The following is a 22,774-nucleotide window of genomic DNA, read 5'->3' on the forward strand; positions in this document are numbered from 1 at the left end:
GAGTGGTGGGACGCGATTTACTGGCTGCAATTCCCGGCGCCCCTCGATGGCACTTAAGAGAGACCGGGAGGGAGCCGGGGAGAGCGCGCGGAGGGCGGGCGGGCGGAGGAGGGGCGGCGGGAGGCGTGCGCGCCGGCGGGGGAGGGGCGCGGGCGGGGGCGGGCGGGAGGTGGGGAGAAGCCCGGATGGAGGCGGCGGGCGGCCGCGGCGCGCCCGGCGGGGGGGTGGTGGTGGGGGCCCTTGCCTGCAGCCCCAGCCCACCCGCGCCCAGTTCCCCGCAAGGACTGGCGCCGCTGGTGGGGTTACGCCAGCCCCCCACTCAACCGGCCCACCTCACCCCAACCTCCCCATTCACAAATCCCCCACCGTCCAACCGGCCCAGCCCTTCACATCCCCCCCAACTTCTAAGCAGCCGGCTCCACCTCCGCGCCCCCTGCCCATCACCACCACCACCGGAGGTCAGACACTCTTGGCCCACGGGCCCGATCCAGCCAAAGCCGTGCTTACTTTGACCTCATAGTAATTTTTATTTTGAATTAAAATTAATTCCCATCATTTAAAAACCGGTAGTTTTCACAGACAAATCTCCATTTCCAGCTTAGTTCGGAAAAGAGGAGGCTCAGGCGGAAGCCTCTCCCCTTGCATCGACGCTTGGCAGCAGCCTTACCAGAGCACTGGCCTGCAGCTCGCCCCAGTCCCCACCAGGCCTGCCTGCCTCGCCCTGGAGGCCTGTGCCTTGTCACACTGGCACCTGGCCTTTCACACACCGGCCCCTTCCCGTGCCTTTGCAGGTCCCTTTCCATAGGATACCCACCCCCACCCCTTGAGGCCCTCTCCTGGGAAGCCTCTGCCACCTCCACACCCACAGCCGGTGGCCACCCAGCCCCTTCCTGCTCTCACAGCCCCCCAGGAGGTGGTGGCGCCTGCCCTGTCCTGCCTGATTCCTTGCTGGCTGGCACTGTGGCCTCTGCGGCTGCGCCCTCACCACGGCGCTGCTGCTCTCTGGCTGGATTCTCCTTCGCATCCTGGCTCTGGGCCTGGCCCACAGTAGGCACTCAGTAAGTGCTGGCTGAGCGGTAACCAAAGAGGAACAGCCGGACTGGGATTCCACAAGGCGGCCTGGGCCATGGCGGGCACAGGGCACGAGTCCCTGCAGCTGATGTTCATTTTAAAAGCCCCAAATGTTCATTCCGGGCGGCTCTTGCCAACCAAGGAAACTAATGATTTCCACGCTTCATTTTTCTCCACCTTAATCCCACTGCCAAGGTTTCAGGGCCTCTGCTGCTGCTGCTGCCCTCAGACTGGCATCAAATCCCTCCCTGAAGGTGCAGTCCACCTGGGGAGTGTCCAGGAGGCTCAGGGAGGGCATAACTGTGCCTCCCTCACCCTTGTGAGGTCACAGCAGGCTTCAGGGCCACAGATCTGAGGTCAGAAGCTGGCCAGTGCCCATGGGGGGAACAGAGTAGCCCAGAGAGCCCTCCTGGGCTGGTGCAGCTGTGATGACTCCCCTGGGCAAGTGTCTCTGGTATCCCTTCATCCTACTGCTTCCTGAGCAGAAGACAAGTGGGCGCCAGGCAACAGCCACCCCTCTCCAGCTACCAGGTACACCACAGAGTTTTCTAAAAAGCTGTGTCACAAATCCAGCCAGATACCAGGATCCCATCTTACAGAGAAGAAACAAGTTCAGAGAGGGTGACCTTGCTAAGGTCACAGACTGTAGGGCACTAAGCCAGGAGCCTCTGTGGCCCTCCAGAGTGTCCCTGCCCCATAGCAAAGTGAGACCCCCTCAGGGCTGTATCCAAAGCTAAGGCTAGGAGGTGGGACTGGTCTGTAATGGAGGAGATGCAGGCACCTCGATCCCAGCACTGGTTCTGGGCAGGCCTCCCTCGCAGAGCCTTGCACACCTGAGCCAACGCCTCAGAACCCTGTGCCCATCTCCTCAACCACCCCCTGGCCACAGTGGCCCAACCAGGTGCCCTTTCAGTGCGGGGCCAGGAAGCAGGCCTGGCTCAACAGCCAGCAACCCTGAACAAGTCAAAAACACCTTCCTGGGCTTTGGTGTGCCCATCTGCAACATGGGGGAACAACCCAGCCTCTATGGGCTTTCGGGGGCACAAACACGACAGCAGATAAGGAGGAGGGAGAGTCAGGAGGTTAAGTGCTTAGGTTCTGAGGTGAGCTGCTCTGAGTTCGCAGTCAAATGCTCTACCCCTGATCTATACCCCCTGAGCTGGTCTGAGTTTGAATCCTGACTTCCCAACCCCTCAGCTGTGACTCACCCACTTGGGGCCTCAGTTTCCTTCTCTGTAAAAAGTGTAGGAGCAGATCATAAGACGATCACCTGACTTCAGAGACCGTAATGAGGCTGATGTGGGACAGTGCGTGTAGAACCACTCAGCACAGCCTGGCAGTCATAAGGTTCAAGGCTTATGACCTTGACCAGCAATAGTGAAAAGCATGGGCCCTGGAGGGTTCACATCCTAGCTCTACTGAACCAGCTGTGTGGTCTTAGGCAAGTTACACAAACTTGCTGGGCCTCAGTTTCCTTGTCTTTAAAATAGGAATATTAATGACAGTTCCCACACCATCTGGTGGTGCTGTAGATTAAATTAGACAACTCAGGTCCGATGTTTAGAACAGCGCCTGGCACCAGGAACACGTAGACAGCATTAGCTCACTGCTCGTTACTCTCAAGATTAGTAAGGGCAGCCAGTCCCAAGCTCAAGGACCCAGGACAGTCCCTTGACCGCAGGCCGGGGAGCCCCAAGGCTGCCCAGCCTAGAGGCCTTGGTAGCAGTGACAGGCAGTGGGGAGGGAGGACTAGCTGAGTCCCTCAGGGTCCAGGATTGTCCTGGAGGCAGTCCTGTCCAGAGAGAGGCCCACCTGGACAGAGGGGCAAGGGACCCTTACAGAGGCCTTTCCTGACCCCCTAACTTCAGTATTTCCCGATTGTTCCATCTTTTACTGTCTCTGTAGTAACGATCAGTATTTTAAATCATCTTTATTCTCCTGTGGATGGTCTGTCTGTCTTTGCCCTCCCTCCATATAAGCTCTGTGAGGACAGAAATTTTTGTCTGTCTTGATCCTTGTCATATCTGAGTCAGAGCCAAGCACATAGTAGGTGCTCAACAAACATTTGCCACTAGAAAATCAGATGATAACATTTAGCCAGACGGGTGGGATGGCAGAGCTCCCCTTCCCAGAAGACAACCCAGTCTAGCTGCTGCCCCTTTGTTAGCTCAGTCCCCCACAGCGGGGGTCGGGGGGCCAGAGTCCTAGCCACTCTGCAGCCAGGAAGCATGTCACTGTCATTGCAGTGCAACTGGGCCTCTTGGGTGAGGGAGGGACCCAGGCAACTTTCTGGCTCACAACTCATTTCAGAGCTGCCTGGTGACACAGACGGGCCCACAGGCTCAGGAAGGCCCCGTTCCAGCAGATGCAGCCTGGGACTCCTGCCCTAGAGCCCGGCAGGGCTTCTCCACCCCCGGAACTGGAGGGGTTTCCAGGCTGAGTCCCAGGATGTCATTTGGGGGCTGGGCTACCACCCCCTCCCCAGCCACAGTCCCCTCACGTGTGCATGGCACTCCCCCGTTACAGTTTACAAAGTGCGTTCACAGACATTATCACATCGGCTCCTAAACGCCCCCTAAAAACCACAATAAATCTCTCGCTCTGGCTCCCAAGCCCACCGGCTGCTGCGTAATCAGCAATCAGCAAGCAGAGGGGCCTCAGGGCCCAGAGCCTGCCAAAGCCGACACCAGCAGGGGCAGAGGGGGTTCCACGTGGGCGGGTAGCAGGTGGTGGGTGGCAGGCCCAGCTGGGGCGCTGCGGGAGCGAGGAGCAAGCCCGAGGCCCAATCCTGCAAAGAAGAAAAACGCTGTCTGGGAGAGCAGCCAGCAGGGCTGGAGGGGAGAGGTCTGGGAACCAGACTGAGGGGTGGGGCAAAAGTTAGGGACGGGGACAGGAGGGTTCCTTAGCGCTTAGGAGCTTCGCGGGGCAGGTGGGCCCATGGCGAGGCACCAGGGGCCCAGGGACAGGCAGCCTCATCTGGCTTTTCACCTGCTTCTGTCCACCCCTGAGATAACAGCCCCGACCAGTTAGTTCCCCAGTGTGCCAGGCCTTCGTGCTTGCTGTCCTCTGCCTGAATGCCTTTACTGCCTTTTTGACATCCTAACCCTCCTTGAAGGACAGTTCAGAACTCTCCCACCTGTAGATCCCTCCCTAGCTTCCCGAGGCTGCACCTCAGGCCTCAGCTGTGCCTGGGACCCCTCTCCTTGAACTGTCAGGCCCCTTTCCCTCTTTGTACCTGTGCCCCTGAGGGCAGCAGCTTTGCAGTGGTCCAGAGCCAACCTCCCTCCCCACCCCCACTTCCCCCCGATACACACTGAGTCACAAGCAATGGCACGAGGCTGGGGGCTGCTGGCTGGCCAAACACCCCAGACCAGATGGTTGTAGAGGGAGGTGAGACCCCCACATGACAGGCCCAGCCAGCACTGCTCCTGTGTTTTCAGCCCAGCGCCCAGCTCCAGGCAGCCACCGAAAAAGAACTCCCCAACGTCTGAGCCAAGTCAGCCAGCAGCCGTGGTTGGGTTTTGTTTTTTTTACCATTTGCCTTGATTCTCAAAGTTATAGGAGCTCAGCTTACAAACTGTGGAAGGTTCAGGAAAGTTTAAATAAGCAGGGAGAGGGAGGGCCTGGCCCGAGGGGCCTGTGGCTGCCCTGGCAGGCGTCCCTCCCGCAGACAAGCCTGTGTCTTGCCCCTGCTGCCTGCCTGTCAGGCGGGTGCCCGGGCAGGCTACGGGCTTGACCTCTGGGATGCAGAGGCAGCCGATCTGTCGCAGCTGAGATTGTGGCTGTGTTGCAGAGGGCGTGGAACAGGTGGCAGCTTCTCTGCGGTCACCTCTGAAAGGATTGGCGTTTTCCCTTCTCCTTGATATGAAAACCAGCTGCTGGGCCCGGGCCCCGGTGGGCGGAGACACCGTAGTTCCTGTGAAGTGTTCATCGTGCGGTGTCTCAAGTGGGTCAAGGCAGTGGACGCGAGGGAGCTGGAGGCGGAAGGTGACGCCGGAGTCCCTCTCTGAGGCCTCGGAGACGACAGCCGGGACTGGGAGTGCGGAGCTCAGGGAAGCCCAGGGCCTGGCTCCTCAGCCTGGTGTCCCAACTCCTTTTCCCTGATGAGGGATTTGTATCCAGAAATATAAAGACCTCTTACAACCCAACAATAAAAGGACAGGAATTCCCTGTCGGTCCAGTGGTCTGGACTCGGCACTTTCACTCACGTGGTCTGGGTTCAGTCCCTGGCTGGGGAACTAAGATCCTGCAAGCCGCGTGGAGCAGCCAATAAACAAACAAACAAAACAAACAACAAAAAACAATAAAAGGACAAATAACCCAGTTTTGAAATGGGCAAGGAATAGGAACGGACATTCTCTAAAGAAGACGTGTAAATGGCCAAGAAGCACATGAAAAGATGCCCGACGTCATCAGTCATTAGCCAAAACCACAATGAGATACCATTTCTCACTCACTGGGATGGCTGCAGTCAAAAGACAGGCAATAACAAGTGTTGCTGAGAGGATGTGGAGAAACTGGGACCCTCATACACAGCTGGTAGGAATGTAAAATGGTGCAGCCACTGTGCAAAACAGTCTAGCCACTTGTCGAAAGGTTAAACAAAGAGTTACTATACAGGGACTTCCCTGGCGGTCCAGTGGTTAAAACTCTGCACTTCCACTGCAGGGGCCATGGGTTCGATCCCTGGTCGGGGAACTAAGATCCCACATGCCGTGCGACACAGCCAGAAAGTTTAAAAAAAAAAAAAAAAAGAGTTACTATATAACCCAGCAATTCCACCTCTAGGTATCCACTCAAGAGAAATGAAAACACACATCCATACAACAATTTGTAAGGAATGTTTGTAGCAGCGTTATTCACGATAGGTCCCAAATGGAAAAAACCCATCTGATGAATGGATGAATAAAATGTGGAAATGTGGTCTATCCATTCAATGGAATATTATTTGGCCATAAAGAGGAATGACGTACTGATTCATGATACAACATGAATGAATCTTAAAAAAAAAAAAAATTATGCTAAGTGAAAGAAGCCAGACAAGAAAGGTCACATATTGTCTGATTCCATTTATGTGAAATGCCCAGAATTGGCAAATCCATAGGGACAGAAAGTAGATTAGTGGTTACTCAGCCCTGGGAGTAGGGAGAAATGAGGAGGGATTACTAATGGGTACAGAGTTTCTTTGGGGGATGATGAAGGTGCTCTAGAATCAGATAGTGGTAATGGTTGCACAACTCTATAAATATGCTAAAAACTAGTGAATTATACACTTAAAAAAATATATATATATTTATTTTTGGCGGCGTTGCGTCTTCGTTGCAGTGCGTGGGCTTCTCGTTGCGGTGGCTTCTCTTGTCGTGGAGCACGGGCTGTAGGTGCGCGGGCTTCAGTAGCTGTGGCTCGAAGGCTCTAGGGCACAGGCTCAGTAGTTGTGGCTCACGGGCTTAGTTGCTCTGCGGTATGTGGGATCTTCCCGGACCAGGGCTCGAACCCGTGTCTCCTGCATTGGCAGGCATATTCTTAACCACTGCGCCACCAGGGAAGCCCGAATTATACACTTTAAAAGGATGAATTTTATGGTATGTGAGTTATATCGCAATAAAGCTTTTTTTTAAAAAATGATAAATATCTCAATGAAGCTAATTTTTTCAATGAGAAAATGTCCCATACTTCAGTCTACCCCACAGGCCCCCAGGAGTTGGCCCTGCCACCTGCCCAGGCTTGGCCCCTGCTGCTCCCAAGCTGCCAACTTTGGACAAAGGGGGGTACCAGGTAGTGGAGGCCTTGCTATGTGCACAGCACCCTGCTTCCTCCCATGAGTCCCACCGGTGTCTGCCTCAGGCCTTTTGCTCCAGCTAGTCCTTCTTCCTGAAACACTCTCCCCCTCACCACCTCCTGCTCGTCCTCTGGATCTCAGCTCAGATGTCTGGTCCTTAGAAAGGCCTTACCTGTTCCCAGACCCCGTGACCCAGTCTCTCTACTCTCACACAGTTCCCAACCTTCGATGCAAGCATGGTGCGAGCACGGAGTACACGCACAATAAACCGTAGCCAAACGAGTGAAGCAGGAACAAGAAGTTCAGTCTGAGGCTGAACATGTTGGGAAGCACGGGCTCCAGAGGGGAGCAGGCAGGCCGAGGAGGGCCTGTGCGGAGTGGGCTCTCCTCAGGGCAATGGGACACCATGAGAATGAGGAGGGTGGCGTGCCAGACTCAGGTTCAAGAAAGATCTCTTTGGCTGTTCTGCAGGGGATGGAGTAGCAGTACAAGGCTGGAGGCATAAGGCCAGGGGGAGGCCATGGCCTTAGTCCAAGCCTGGAGGAGCAGGGCCCAGCCTGTGACTGTACAGACACAGAGGAGGGATACACGGGGAAGAATCCGGGAGCCAAAATCAAAGTGACTTGGAGACGGCACCAATGGAGGGGAGACGGGGTCCAGGATGACGCCAGGTACTGGTGGTGCAGAGGGCCAGGTGTGGATAGGGACATTTCCAAGTTAGGTGCGCTGCAGTAGGACCACGTCTGGTGTGAGGTTATCCGAAGTGGCCAATTGTGGGAACTCAGCAAGTGGTACCCGCACCCCACTTACCAGATCTACCCCCGATCCCATATCCATCCCCCTTGACCCCTCATCCTCCTGGGTCAGGTCTCAGCATCCCTACTGCTCAAGGCCACAGCCTCCTCACTGGTCTACCGTCTCAAAACAATTTGCCTTTTCTCATTCGTCCTCCGTGGTGCTGCCAGCACAGGGTGGGCCATCCCCCAGCTCAGAGACCTTCAATGGCTTCCCACTGCCCTCAGAACAAAGGTCAGATGATCCATCAGGGCCTATGAGACCCTCCGTGGTCAGCCCACCTGGCTTTGCAGAATCCCCTCACCCCCATGCACCCTGTGCCTTTGGGTATGCCGTGCTTCCACCCCAAACGCTCTCCCTCCCTCTGTGTCGGGTCTAAAGACCACCTCCTCGGGACCCCCCCATCCCTGCCTCCCTGAGTCTTGGCAGCACGGAGCCCTCAATTCTGTCAGTCTTTCCTGGAACCCAAACCAGTGACATGACCTGACCAAAGAGCTTTAGTGATGGAGACTTTGCTTGAAACGACTTAGAAATGTTCAACAATGAGATCACATGTAGTCACAAACTTGTTGAGTGACCTTAAACTGGAAAGAAGTAAGACTATCCTTTGGTCGTATTCTGCCCCGTGAAGTTGCTTCAGGCCTGGACATGAGATGTCAGTCCACGAGAGCAGAGATTTGTCTGCTGAGTTCATGGACACAGGCCCAGTGTCTGGGACAGCACCCGGGTAGTTGGGGTGCTGAGGTGGGGCTGGATGGGTGGGAGGAAGGGTGGTGGGTGGGTAAGTGGATGGATGAGTAGACGGGTAGGAAGGATGTGTGGAGAGGATTCATATGGGCCATGGACCACTTTAAGCCCAGCCCCCAGTCCAGAGCACAGAGAGGGTGACCCTTCCCGGGGCTGGGCTGGGATCCGTGTAGCCCCCATGGGCACAGGAAGCCCCAGCTTTCTAATCCACCAGGGGCTGCCAAGCTGGAGATCCCGCTTGGCCACGGCATCTGCTTGTTTGGGGCTCAGCCGCCCCCACCCTTCACAGCATCCCTGGCCTCCCTTAGGGTCTCTGCTGAGCCTCTGGGCTCAGCCAGCCTTCCCAGCAGTTTGACCAGAACTCTCTGGAGCCATCCTTGACACCTCTGCTTGCTCATGCGCTCCCTGTCTCTCTCTCTCTCTCTCTCTCTCTCTCTCTCCCTCATCCAATCCATCAGCAAATCCTGTTAGATTATTTTCAGCAGCCTCCTATCTGTCTCCCTGGTGCTGCCCTTGCCCCTCCCCCAGTTTCTTCTCCACTCAGCAGCCAGAGGGATCCTTTTAAATGGTGAGTCCAGGAGGCCTCACCATCTGGCCCCCATTTCCTCTCTGAGCTCATCTGCTACTGCCTCCCCCTCCCTCACTCCCCTCCAGCCACGCGGGCCTCCTTGCTATTCCTTGACCGTGTGAGGCCCGCTCCCTGCTCCAGGCCATTGCCCTGGCTGATCCCTCGGGCTGGAATACTCTTCCCCCAGAGAGCCATCTGACTCAGCCCCTCACCTCCTTGCCGTCTTTGCTCAAATGTCACTTTCTCAATTAGACCTTCCTTGGACACCTTATTTATTAATGAAAAAAAAAACAAACCATCCACCCCTCGTTTCCCTTCCCTGTTTTATTTTTCTTCTTAGCACTTATCACTCTGGACCACGATATATTTTACTTCCTTATTATGTTTTTTGTCTGTGTTCCTCCATCAGGAAGTGATCTCCATGAGGGCAGGGGTCTTGTCCACTGCCCTGTACCCAATACTGAGCATGGGGTCTGCATGGCACAAATGAGGTGCTCAACAAACACGTGCAGAATGAAGGAAGGAATGAGTGAACCTCTCCAGGGTCCAGGCTTTCTCCTCCCTGAGCTGGCCTGCCCTAGGCTCAACGCCCATGCAGGTCCTCCCAGCCCCATCACTGCCTTTATCCTCTGGCCACTGGCAGCTCTGGCCCACCATGCGGCTACTTTGAAGAGTCCCAAAGCCCCTCCCCTGCCTGAGGGCTGCCCACACCCTCTCAGAGGCTGCTGGGATGGGTGCAGGTACCGGTGGCTCCCAGAGCTGAGTTCAAGGGAAGATGATCCAGGGCTGGCCCACGCCCCACTTGGTTCAGAACCACTTATGGTTTATGCAAGCACCTTCCCCAGCGGGCCCAGGTGGACCCCAGCAGCTGGGACTCCCCTGAATACCACCCCCGCCACCACCTTACATTCTCCTGTTCTTCCCCCTTTAATCCTCGCCTGACCGGGTAGACAGAGTGGATGGGGTCACTGAAACTGGAGCTCAGAGAGGTCACGTGAGCTGCCCAGGGCCCCCAGCAAGGTCCCGGGCTTCCCAGGTGCTGGGCCGGATGCGACTGGATAGAGGGTGCTGGCTCCTCCCTCGCCACGCCCGCTGCACTGGGGACAGGGAGCTGGGTGGTGGGGCCCATGCACGATGAGCTGACAGGATCTCCGGTGAAATCAGCTTGGGGACTGAGGCCAACAAATCGATGAGCAGTGACAGCTCGACTCAAACGTTTCACACAGACTTCACGCCGTTGCGGTTGCAGAGACGTGGCTCTGGAGACCGGTGAGGGGAGCTTGTTGGCCACGGAGGTCAAGTGTATGTGTGCGCATGTATGTGCACTGCAGGCACATGTGTGTGCGTGTGCCACAGGGTACAGGACCCATGAACACACAGATCACCATGGGTCCCGACGTCTACATCCCCTCACCCCAGTGACTCCAAGGGGTGGCCTGGCGATGGGGAAGGGCACCCAGGAGGGAGAGAAGGGGGCATCTGGACTACCCGGCAAAGGGCATAACAGGACAGAGTCCTAACCAACGCACAGCCCGACGCAGGTGCAAAACCCGACTCAGCTGCTTATCCTCTGCATTTCAGGCCTAAGCTCTCTAAGCCTCAATTATACTATCTGCCAATTGGGTCTAACAATTCCCACGTTGAAGGTTAGTCAGGATTAAACAAGACGAAGTAGGCATTCAATACACGATAACTATGTAGGTTACTGGTAGCTTTATTAGATCTCACATTTGCACAGGAGAACAGGCTGCCCGTTTGTGCTGGAAGCTATCGCCAAGCCCCCTGCTTCTGCCTTGCAGCGAGCAGGACACCAGACACAAGGCCCTACCCTCAAGAGACTCACAGATACTAATAATGACGTGCACGAACGTGTATGTCCCAGCCGGCTGACTGTCGGAGGCGGTGTGGTTTGCTGCTCTACAAGCACAACCTCATTTAATCCCCTGGAGAACCCTGTGAGTTGGGGGCAGCTGCTGTCATCCTACAGAGGAAAAACCAGAGAAGTGAAGTGGCTTGTCCCTGGTCACCCAACGGGCGAGGGGCAGAGCCAAGATTTGAGTCAAGGACCTTCCTACCACGCACAGGCAGGACACGAACCTGCGTGACCTGAGACACCGACTGCTCACATCAAGGCGGCACCTGGGGCCGTGGGAACACTGGGGAAGGAGGATGTGAAGAGGGGTGGCTCAGGAAGAGACGGACAGGGAACTCCACTGCACAGGGACTTAAAGGCATGACGGCTTGGACAGGAGAAGGGGAAGGGTAGGCCAGGCAGGGAAGGCAGCCTGGGCAAAGGCCCAGAATGGTGACAGGGCAGCCCAACCCAGGCCTCCTCCCTTCTGCCTGGCTCCACCCTCCCGGCTGATGCGGCTCTCAAGGGCCTACTCACAACCTCTTGCCTCTGCCCGTGCTGTTCGCTGTTTGCATGCTGTGTCCCTTATTCTTCTCCCTTCCAAGCTCGGCGGGGGCAGGATTTGAAAACAAGCCTGTGGATCCCTGGCTACACTGCCCTGCTTCACAGAAAGGGTGAGACTTAAGCCAAGAGAGACCCAGGGTAGAGAGGAGTCTGCCAGGAAGAGCATAGTGAGCAGAGGGAACAGAATGTGCAAAAACACGAGGGCAGAGTCAGGACTGGGCCTGGATCTGTCCTCCTGCAAAGCCCAGAGTCCCCACCACCACCCACCAAACTCCAGGGCTGCAAAGCCAATGCTCCTTCCACTGCCCTGCCCAGGGGACGCAGGATGCAGGGGACGCTCACCCCTGGGGATAGAACCCCAGCTCCAATGTTGTTCAGCCCAGATGCTGCTTCTCCCTGAGCCTTGGCTTTCTCTCCTGTGACATGAGATGGTAGGCCCACCTCAAGAATTATTTGAGCAAAGGTAAGGAAAGTCTCTAGCACAGAGTAGGTGCTCTATAAATACCAACTGCCTGGAGCACCGTGACAGAGCCCATTGGAGTGAGATTTCCCCAGCTCTCTGGGTCCTGGCATTGAGCCATTTCCTAACCAGGGAGCCAGGAAGCTCTGGAGGGCAGGGAGGCTCTGGGCTAAGCCTGGGTGGGGCTGCGATTCAGAGCAGTGAGGTTATTACGAAGATGACATGTGAGCCCTGCCTCCTGGAGGCCAGTGTCAGTGGTGGCAAGAGGCCTGTGTCTGCCCTCAAAGCTGTGCTTTTCAAAAAGTCATCGTGCGGGGGGACTTCCCTGGCAGTCCAGTGGTTAGGACTCCACGCTTCCACCGCAGGGGGCCCAGGTTCCATCCCTGTCCGGGGAACTAAGCTGCGCGGTGCAGTGAAAAAGAAGAAAAAAAGAAAGAAGTCATTGTGGGGCCTCCCCGTTACTCAAGGTACCCCACGGCCCAGCTGACACATGAGACCAGGAGGCAGCTGTCTGGAACCCCTAGCCTGACCTACCCCCGCAGCTCCCCATGTGAGGGAGGCAGCGGGGCCTGCGGGGCTGCTCCACAGGCACAGGGCTGTTGGAGGTGGCCCCTTTGCCACTCCACCCTCTAAGCTTGGCTGTTATAGGGGAAGCTTGGGGGCCCCAGGAGGGGACAGTGGCGCTTACTGGGCACCTTTTGTGGGCTCCTTGACTCCTAATGCCTCTGACAGCTAGGTATTAATATCCCCATTTCACAGATAAGGAAACTGAAGCTTGGAGAGGTCAAAGAAACTTGGACTGCTCAATCCAACACGACTTTAATCTCCCCTCCCTCCACTTGCAGAGGTTGTTGAAACTCCTGCAAAGTGTCCATCTTGGGCATACCTGGAAGAAAGTTCTTAGTGTAGGCTGAAATTAGCCCCGTGCACCAGCTCTCAGCTGTATATGGCCTAGGCCCTCTGTCCCTAAAGCAGCCTCAGAGAATGAACCCAGCAGGACCTCCCCATTTAACCTGTGTGTCTCCCCTGGGTAACTGCTCCTCTCCGAGCCTCTGTCTCCCGATCTGTCAAATGGGGATAACAACAGCCCCTGTTTGAGGGGTGGTTGGGAGGCTCCAGGGAGTCAATAAACCTGGAATATTCCAGGAGCTTCCAGAGTCTTCAGAGAAGTTCCAGCCAAGGGGAGAGGCTTAGAGGGTTTCCAGAGGCCTGACTCACCTCCCCCAAAGGAGGAAGTGGCCTTGATCACGGCAGCCCTGCGGTGGGGGCATGGGACTCAGTCTCAGAGCCTGGCATGAGCAGGTTCCTCACACCTGTGTGATGGACCTGTGCGATCCTGGCTCCCCGAGACCTGGCCCACCCACAGGTGGCTCAGTCTTGTGAAAGGACAGCAGGGAGTGGGGACAGGTAGGTCTGGATTCAAGTCCCTTGTCTGCCACTTACCAGCCATGTGGTAATGTGGCTGCCAGTCACCTCTCTGCTCTGAGCCTTGGCTTCTCCAGCTTCGCGGGCCTGTCTCAGGGCTGTGGTGCTCACCCGAGTGTGAGGCCAACGCTGGCTGGCCCCTCAAGTGGAGAACCAGGCATGCTCCAGGGCTGGCCTCCGCTGGGGACAGCCAGGCTGCCCCTTTCACTGTCTTCCCTGCCTCGCTGCTCCCTGAGGGAGCGACTGGAGAAACACATCCAGAAGAAAGGCCCCATGTCTTTGCATATTCTGTTCCCCCTGCTCACCATGCTTTTCCTGGCATTCTCCTCTCTTCCCTGGATCCCTCCCTCCAGGTTTAAGTCTCACCCTCTCTGTGAGGCAGGACACGCAGCAGAAAAGGCACATAGTCAGGAGTCCACTGATGGGAAAACTGAGCTGCTGAAAAGAGAAGTGATGCATCCAGGATCACACCATTGGAGGGGAAGAGCCAGGATTCCAGCCCAGGCTCTGCTGCTCTGCCTAACGCCTCTCCAGGCAGCGCTTAAGCCCCTCCTCAGTCCATCTCCGCCAGCCACGCTGCCCACACTCATTCCCACCTCGGGGCCTTTCCCCACATGGTGACCCCAACCTGGAAAACTTGCCCTTCTCTCCACCCACCTGACCCCTATTGACTTTAATATGAGGTTACCTGCCCACCAGGCCGGTCCTCAGCCCCTGGAGCACACTGCCTACCTGTCTGCCTGACCCTCCTCCCTGCCCAATTTCTATTCACCTCCCAGGTGGCCCTGAGTATGCCCCCTCCTCCAGGAAGCTCCCTCGGACCGGCTGGACCAATTCCTCCTCTGAGCTCATTCCCGGACACCACCCCATTCCACCTGCTTCATGATTTCTGGCTTGGCGTCTGTCTCCCTCCTCAGACTAGGGCACTGTGGGTGGCACAGGAGGTCCTGTTCACATGTGTCGCCTCAGCACCCAGCACAGAACCTGATACAGACCAGGTGTTTAGTATTTGCTGTCCCTTCATGGAATCCATCCATCTAGCTTTTCATTCCACAAATGTTTATTAAGCATCAGGGATACAGCAGTGAGAAGACAGGCGGGGCTCTGCCCTAGTGCAGGTTACGTTCTAGTAATAGACACATACATGTATAACATAAGGTCACGTGGGAATAGTTGCTGAGGAGCAACAGAGCAGGGAAAGAACAACCCAGTGGGGAGAGGATGGGGCAGGGAGGTAAGGGAAAGTCTCTCTGAGCAGGTGACATTTGATCGATGTAAATACCAGAAGGAAGTAGATACTGGGGAGAAGGAACAGCAAGTGCAAAGGTCCTGAGGTGAGAATACACATGGTATGATGGAGGTCAGTGGGCAAGATGGGGGGTGGCAGGAGCTGAGGGCAGAGAGGGAGCAAGCGGGGGCCCCAGGCAGGACTCTGCTTTGACCCTGAATGAACTGGGAGCCATTGCTAGGTTTGGGGCAGAGAAGTGCAGGATCTGGCCTAAGTTCCAGCAGGGTCACTCTGGCTGCTGCATAGAATGGATTCCAGGGGGCCGAGGGGGAAGCAGGAGAACCATGAGGAGGCTGCTGCACTCATACAGGTGGGCAGTTCAGGTGGAAAAGGGGTCAAACTGCTGGTATATTTTGAAAGTAGAACCAACAGTATTTGCTGATGGTGAATGGGGGGTAAGGGTGGGGTGGAGAGAAAGAGAGCTTGAGATTATGAAAAGAGAGGGAGACAGGAGTCAAAGATGATCCCAAGGTTTTTTGGCCGGAGGAACTGAATGGAAAATGAAGGTGCCGTTACCTGAGGTGGGGAAGGTTGTGGAGATGAATTTCAAGAGCTCGGTTTGTGATTGCTGAGGCGAAGCTGCCCCCTGGCCATCCAAATGGAGCTGTGGCAGGCAAAAGGCATCAGCTGGACAGGCCTGGAGTTTGGGAGAGAAGACCAGGCTGGGTGTGGGCACCTGCCGTATGAGTCCCCACGTCTTGCACATAGTAGGTCGTCAGTGAGTGCCTTGTGAGGGACACAAAGCTGGCCATAGCACAGCTCCTGACCTGTAGGTAAGGTGGACCAGGGCCCCGCGGGCCAACCACCGAGAGCCGCATCCTGAGGGGGGCACAATGGGCCCCGCCAGCATTCCTCGGATAACATGGCTGGAGGGTGGTCTGGGAAGGCCTCTTGCCAAGGTGGCATAAGAATCTTGACAGACAGAGATGGGGCGGGCATTCTGAGAAGGCGGGGGCTCTGGCTTTAGGGATGAGGTGGGAAACAGGAGGGGGAAGGCCCAATGGAGCCAGTGGGGCTGGGGTTAAGTGGATGGTGCAGGAGCCCAACCCCTGGCTCCAATCCACGCTCTGGTACCTGAGGCAAGATACTTAACCCCTGAAGTCTTGTCTTTTCCTCTAAAATAGGAATGATAACCATATCCCCTGCATGGGTTGGTGTGAGGATCAAATGAGTTAATCCATGTAAAGTACCCAGAATAAAGTGATGGCAGGTTCTCAAAAATGTGACCTACCCATTAGTACTGAGTCCAGAGAAGGCGGTGTGCTCCAGCTGGGAGAACGAGAGAGAAATGAGGGGAGAGAACAGTGCATGAGGCCCAAGTGTGACGTACCTGGGGCCCAGTTAAGGAGGGGAACTTTATTCCCTTTAGGCGGTGGGGAGCCATGGAATGTTCTGTGCAGAGAGAGGAGCGGTGCTCTATTTAGTCCTCGATTATCCTCTACCTGTGCTCAGCTTGACGCAACCACTCCCATCCCAGGCCCAACAGTCCCACCCAGCAACCCACCTGCTGGGCTCAGGGGCACGTCTCACGTAAGAGCTAACGCCTGGTGAGCTCTTAACTACATTAGTTCTCTCAACTGCCCCGTGTATGAGGTTCATCCGATTATTATTATGGTTTGACGAATGAGGAAACCAAGGCACAGAGAACGTCACACAGGTCAATGTCGTCACGCAGATGGTGGCTGGCAGAGCCAGGACACGAACAAACCGAGGCAGTGGACTCAGCTCCAGAATCTCCCCCAGCCTCTCCCGGCTCTCAGACAGACCCCAGAGCCCTTTGAAGTGGCCGGGCATCGTGTGGAGCACCCAGCACTACGTTTCTCCCAGCAGGCAAGGTGGGGTCGTTATGCCCACTCCCAGGGGCAGAGGCTGCAAGGTGAAGGGCCCCACAGCTTGTCCATGGAGGAGCTAGGACTCCAATCCCAGTCCCTTAGACTCCACATGCCCGCACTAGGGACCTGGCAGGCACAACACCTGGAACCCAGAGCTTCCTCTAACCTGAGCCTGCATCAGGGGTGAGCTCAGCCTGGAGCTATTTCTGAGGTCCTCGCTCAGCTATTTCTGAGGTCCTGCATCAGCCTGGAGCTATTTCTGAGGTCCTCGCTCCCCTTTGGGAGGATGGGGAAGACAGTGGATCCGTCCTCCCAGGCTGCCCTGGGGCTCGTGTCACAGGCCCCTTCACTGTCTGTTCCCCTCCTTCATCCTTTCAAAGTGGTTTTTCATCCCAAGAACCGACCTGGCTCACCAGGTCCCGGCCCTGCCCTGCAGAGAGGAGACTGAAAATCAGGCTTAACTGCATCCTCTTAACAGTTTCACAGCCAGAAAAACCAGCAGAGGGAAATACAATGTTTGCAGACCGGGTCAGGTCCAAGGTCACTCCATAAAAATGGATTCCTAGAAAAACATAAACCAGCAATTTACCCAATGAATTTTATTGGCTCAAAAAAAAAAAAAAAAAGCTATCCCATTTGAATAACGAAGGGAGAGAAACCATTCCCAGTTCCTCCTTTATTAGTGAATAAGGACACACAAAACTCAACAGAAATGGAATGTTCACAGGCAGCTTCAGGACTGATTTATTAGCCGCTTTCGTTTCATAAAACCCAGCATTTTCTATTAAAATAGGATGATGTCCAAAAGGTCTGTTTGCTTTAAGAAATTGTATTTAATACAGGTCAGGTCCTAGTTTTATTTTTTGTTTTTTTAAACAAAGCTCATATTCTCCTGACTCCACGCCTGTTACTACAGCCAGAGGGAAACTGATTTCAGAATCCATCTGATAATGTCGGATTTCTTTGTGGCATCCACTTCATCGCTCAGCAGCCAGCCATGATGTCATAAGCCCATCAGATTTCCGGTAGGGGGGAAACGCTGGGGAATTGGAAAGAATGGATGTTTCTTACCCGTCAGGAAGGGGAGGGAAGGGGCTGGGTGTGTTTGGGAGGCGGGGGACGACGGGAGGCAGGCTCAATGTTTGTGATATTAAATGTCAGGCAGAAACCTGAAAAATCCAGCCACCCAGATGTTTTCTAAATATCCAGATGTCTGGCACCGAGCAGACCGCACTCCTCCCGCCCCCTCCCGTCCCAAGAGGAGCTCGACATTTCGGCTTTGACCTCAGGTCTCCAGCGAGTGCGGGCTGCCAGGAGCTGTGCATCCTTGAGGCTGCCCACCCTCGGGTTGGGAATTTTTTCTAAATCTTTACACATGGATGACAGGAGTAACTACGTCCAGATTTTTAAAAGCTGTTGAAGCAGTGATTTGAAAAGTTCAGTCCCTGGAATTAGCTTCCACGGAATACACTATGCAAGCCAAAAAGGAGGGAAAAAAAAAATCCCTCAGCCAACACACACACAAACATATGTGACTCTTAAGCCATAGGAGTTAAAAACCCAAAACAAAACCAGCAAGTCTGAGAACCAAGGACTCGGAACTGACACTGAGAAGCGATGAGCCCTCCCACAGGAGCACGCTTCCCCCAAATCAGAAAAACACCAAACAGCTTTGTTCTTCCTGACAAAGCCCCTCGCTTCCAAGGAACAGACAGTTGCCGACAAAAGCACAGGGTAGAACTAATTTACACTCAGACTCGGGGCTTCGAGGAGTCATAAAGTACAGAAATGGAAATGGCTTTGCCTGGGAATCTGCCTCCCCACCACTGGCAATGGGGACCCCCGGGCCTGGGGGAGCCCCGCAGGCCACAGATGGAGCAGAGTCCTGGCTTCCAGTGGCCTGGCCACACGCCCACGGAGGCCACCTCCAAGGCCTGTAGCTAATTGCTCCTGAAAATGAGCCAAGAACGACAGGCCCCTGGGGCCCAACCCTGCAGACTTCACAGGGAGCCAGGAGGAGAGGCAGCTGGGGAGGGGACCACCTCCAATTAGAGATGAGTGCTTGGATAAAGAGGAAAGGGGTGGCCAAGGGAAGGTGTCTGGCAGAGGGCAGGAGGAGGTGAGTGGGGGCTCAGGGCTGGAGGTGGGGGGCTCAGTGGCATCATCTCCTAGAACAACCCCTGTGCTTTTCAGATGCAGAAATTGAGGGCCGAGAGTGGCTGAGTGGCCCACCCAAGGTCACCAGGCTAATTAGAGGGACAGCCAGTATCGGGGAACAGAAAACACAGGCGTGGCATTGCATGCCTCTTCCCTGAACGTTATCTAATTTAATCCTCACAACACCCTGTGAGGGAAGGATTATCATTAACCTCAGTTACCAGAGGAGCCAATGGAGGCGCAGAGAGGTTAAGTAATTTGCCCAAGGTCACACAGCTCGTCATTAGCAGAACTTGGCGTGAACTGCTGAGTCGCTGCCCGACTCCAAATCCAGTGCTCTTTCTGCTGGGTTGGGGGGAGGCAGTTAAGGTTTAACTGGGAGCAGTGAATCTGATTTAAATACATCTTTTTTTTTTATTTGGTTTTTTTTTTTGCGGTACGCGGGCCTCTCACTGCTGTGGCCTCTCCCGTTGCGGAGCACAGGCTCCGGACGCGCAGGCTCAGCGGCCATGGCTCACGGGCCCAGCCGCTCCGCGGCATGTGGGATGTTCCCGGACCGGGGCACGAACCCGCGTCCCCTGCATCGGCAGGCGGACTCTCAACCACTGCGCTACCAGGGAAGCCCCTAAATACATCTTTAAAATGCTGGTGATCCCCATAGAACAAAAGGGAGTAAATCATTGCAAATTATCATTTTTTTAATTTTTTAACATCTTTATTGTAGTATAATTGCTTTACAATGGTGTGTTAGTTTCTGCTTTATAACATAGTGATCAGCTATACATATACACATATCTCCATATCTGCGAGTTAATTTTTTAAAGCAATTCCAGTCAGGAGGGCTGGCTGGGCGGCTGGGTGGGGAGCCCGTTTTTATTCCTTCGCTGCCAGGGCCTGAATAAAGCATGCAGACTCTCTAGCTGTGCGTGGAGGCCGCTCAGTCCCCTGAAGTGGGGAGGATGGGGGGGCACTAAAAGCTTTGTCAGGCGTCTGTGAGAGCATAATCTGCCACAGGAAAGCTGCCAGGCGCACAGGTCTGTCAGAGCCAGGGGAGGGAGGAATTCACTGAGCGCAGAAACGATGAAAAATGAAAATAAGAGTTGCCCCTCTAAGCCTGATTCCTACTTTCCAGCCAGGAGTTTAAATGAACTGTAGATCACCTGGGCTGCTATTTGTGGCCCAGAGGCCTGACTCCGGATTAGAGAGGCACTGCCCAGGGTCCTGTCTGTCCAAGATGTGGGGGGAGGAGGGGAGTTACTGTGGCCCTGTACCCTGGCCATCCTGGGGACCCTGCTGGCCACCACCTTCTCCCAGAGTGGCATTTGAAGGAAACCAAGCCTCCCAGAGCTGGGACAGAAAAATGAGGAGTAGGCTGATCTGAACTCAGAGAACAGCACAGTCACCTGTCCCCAGGCCTCCCCCCAGAAGGGTCTCTTCCCTTCCTGAGGGGCAGGCTCAGCGCTCCAGTGGGCCATTTGTGCCAAGCCTTTTCCTGCTCTCTTCCTCACTGGGCCTGCTGGTTTCTTTTACTTTGTATCTCTGAACAGCAAATGGGGTGTGGAGCCCAGGACTCAGGCCGGGGACGGGGAAAGAAAAATTTCTGCCGTCAGGATGCCTGACCTGGCTGAGCAGCTCCTGTTTTTCTGGGGAAATTCTACTCATCCTTTATTCGCTTGGCCTACCATCTACCCAGAAGAGATTCAGGTCCTGCCCTCATGCCTCTTACAGTTGATGGGAGGAGACAAACATCAACCCAATAATGACATAAGAATGTCCACGGAGGGAGTGGTTCCCGGGCTATGAGAGCCTGGCATAGGGAAAGTGTCCGGTCAGGGAGGTCAGGGAAGGCTTCCTGGAGGAGGAAGAACTGATGATGAGGCATTAACCCTTCTGACTCACTGTCGCCTCTGCAGAGAAGCCTTTCCTCATGCCCACTCAAGGTTGCCTCCTGTCCCCATTCCTTTCCTGACTGTTGTTCACCAGCTATGTCCCTGCACTGGTCTGAAGTCCTGTGAGGGCAGAGACGGGGTTTGTCTTGTTCACCACCGAGTTGTCTGTGCCTGGGACACAGTCGATGTTTGATGACTACTTGTTGATCAAAAACATAAATAACATGTGCAAAGGACCTGTGAGGAATCACAGAGACTAGGAGGGTGTGTGAAAATAAGAACGGGGCCAAAAGGCACAGAGAGGTGGGGCCACCCCGAGAAGCACCCTGGACCTGTAGGTGTCCCTCCAGCCTCTGGGCCCCCTTCTGCCTTTCCCCTGTGGCAGAGACTGGGGTTGGGTGTCTTTCTTCTCCTACAGAAGAGTGTCACATAGCTACCCTGCCCCACTTGATCTGCGCCAGACACAGCTCCCCTGGGTCGAGGTAGGTGAGCACTAGATTCACCTGTCCCATACTCTCCCCCCCGCCCCACCGCCTTCCCTCCTCCATTCATTCTCTTGCCTGATGCTGTGAGGCCACTGGGAGCCACAAAGGGGCAGGGGGAGGCAGATCCGGGGGTCCCGATCCAGGGCCTCCTGACACCCCACCCCCAGGTTTCATCTGCGCTCCCCCCCCCCCCCCACCATCCTGGCGCCCTTCCTCCTCCCTGAGGCAGAAGTGGAAGGAGAGAAGGAGCAGGGCTCCGGGCTTGGACCAGACCGGGTTGGAGTCCCCTCAGCTGATGACCAGCGCGTGTCTGGACACCAAGCTGGCTCTGCCCCTCACAGGTGAAATGGAGATGCCCCAGGCTTCAGCGGGGACAGAGCAGGTGCTGGGCGGACCTGCCTGAGAGGCTCGAAATCAACCTCTGGTTTTCCTCTAGGGCTCAGTTCAGTTACTGCCTCCCCAACTCCCTTTGCCACCTCAGCTGCAGAAGCTGAGGCTGGGGTTTGGGCTTCCCCCAGGGCGCCTCTGGCCCGGGGAAGCGGCTGAGGCCGGCGGCGGCGAGCGGGGTCCCAGCCCCAGCGCGGCGCCTCCGTTGGCACGCGGACCCTCCGTCCGCGCCGCGCGCTCCTGCAAACTTTCCGCGTCTGCCACCCGCCCGCGTGTACACCTGCTCGTGGTTCTGCGGCGCGGGTCCACACAGCCTCACCTGCCCCCGGGTCGCTGGAAGGTGCCTCAGTCATAGTCCGAGTCTCCAGGCTCACCCGCCGCGAGTTACGAGGACTGTCAACCCCAGCCTTCGGGATCAGTCTCCACTACCTCGGGATTTCGGGGGTGCCTCAGCCCGCTCACCTGCGCTCGTCTACACCGCCTCGGCAGCCCCCAGGTCACTGAACACGTCTCAGCTCAGAGGCCGCGTCCACACCGCCTCGGAGATGCCTCATCTCTGCGGCCGCGTCCACACTGCTCAAGCCTCACGAGACCCTTCAGAGCGCGGACCGGGACACAGACCCCGCGACAGCCACTCAGCGTGGAAGGTGGTGCCCCGATCTTCTCCGGGCGCCCCCCACGCCCGGAGACGCCCGCGGGGGGCTGCTTACCTTGCCCGCGGCTTCACGCTCCTGTCCAGGCGATACCGTCTCTTTCATACATTGGTGCAAGATTGTCGATGGTGAAAGAAAATGTTGTATATCCTCTGCCGGTCACTTGGCAGTTCCCCACCCTCCCCCCTTTCCTCTTTTTTCGGCCCTTAAGACAATACTGGGCTCCAGCGGCCGGCCGCCGGCCACGGAACTCCGGGCAGGCGCGGCTGACCGCGGCGGGGCGGGCCTTAGGCGGGGAGTGGGCGGGGCCGGGAGGGCGGGGCACGCGGACTCCGGCCGCCCTCCCTGGGGAAGCCTTGGTCTGCGACTCGAGCTCCTGTTCCGGCTCCTGATTAGTCGGCAGGCCGGCGATGCTGGCGCCTGATTGGCTAAGGCAAAGAAGGGGTGCAGACAGTGGGGGTGTGGGGTTGCGGGATCCATTCTTTGCCTTTTCTTTTCCCCTGTGTCCGCCACTACTCTTTTGGGTCCTCCTGAGATCTGTATCCTTTTCCTCACTGCTTCTGTACACCCCATCATAACACTTAACTACCTCGAGGGTAATGCGTTTCTTTGTCTTTTTCTACAAAATAGGTAGCACCTTGAAGTCAGGACACCGGGTTTGTGCCGCTCACCGCTGTATCCCCAGGACCTGGCACCCAGGAAATGCTCAGAACATGTTGATTGAATTCATGGAAAATGTACATATAGGTTTTTAGAGCTGTCTTTAAGGCTGGTAACATCCCTAGAGGGTGGTATTACTATTCTCCTTCTAGAATGGGGAGA

The 22,774-nt window shown here is 55.8% G+C and overlaps 1 protein-coding gene and 1 long non-coding RNA gene across 5 annotated transcripts in view; both read right to left on the reverse strand.

Annotated features, from left to right (window-relative positions):
- Positions 1-22,213, reverse strand: part of TCF20 (transcription factor 20) — a 190,964-nt gene extending 168,751 nt beyond the window's left edge. For 3 of the 4 annotated variants that reach the window (XM_027107863.1, XM_027107861.1, XM_027107862.1), the window contains exon 1: positions 22,010-22,213. In XM_027107863.1, coding sequence (XP_026963664.1) covers positions 22,010-22,057 — 48 coding nt within the window. In that variant the 5' untranslated portion in view covers positions 22,058-22,213. The remainder of the gene's footprint in view (positions 1-22,009) is intronic. The other variant, XM_027107864.1, reaches the window with a different exon arrangement.
- Positions 8,941-15,059, reverse strand: LOC113621107 (uncharacterized). The gene is made up of 2 exons (XR_003433026.1): positions 11,058-15,059; positions 8,941-10,941 (listed from the first exon to the last, which is right to left on the reverse strand). It is a non-coding gene; the product is annotated as an uncharacterized LOC113621107 (long non-coding RNA).
- Positions 22,214-22,774: the final 561 nt, after the last annotated feature.

Source organism: Aethalodelphis obliquidens, unplaced genomic scaffold (genome assembly GCF_003676395.1).
Source record: "Aethalodelphis obliquidens isolate GAN/ISIS:26980383/991018 unplaced genomic scaffold, ASM367639v1 scaffold8, whole genome shotgun sequence".
Taxonomy (NCBI): Eukaryota; Metazoa; Chordata; class Mammalia; order Artiodactyla; family Delphinidae; genus Aethalodelphis; species Aethalodelphis obliquidens.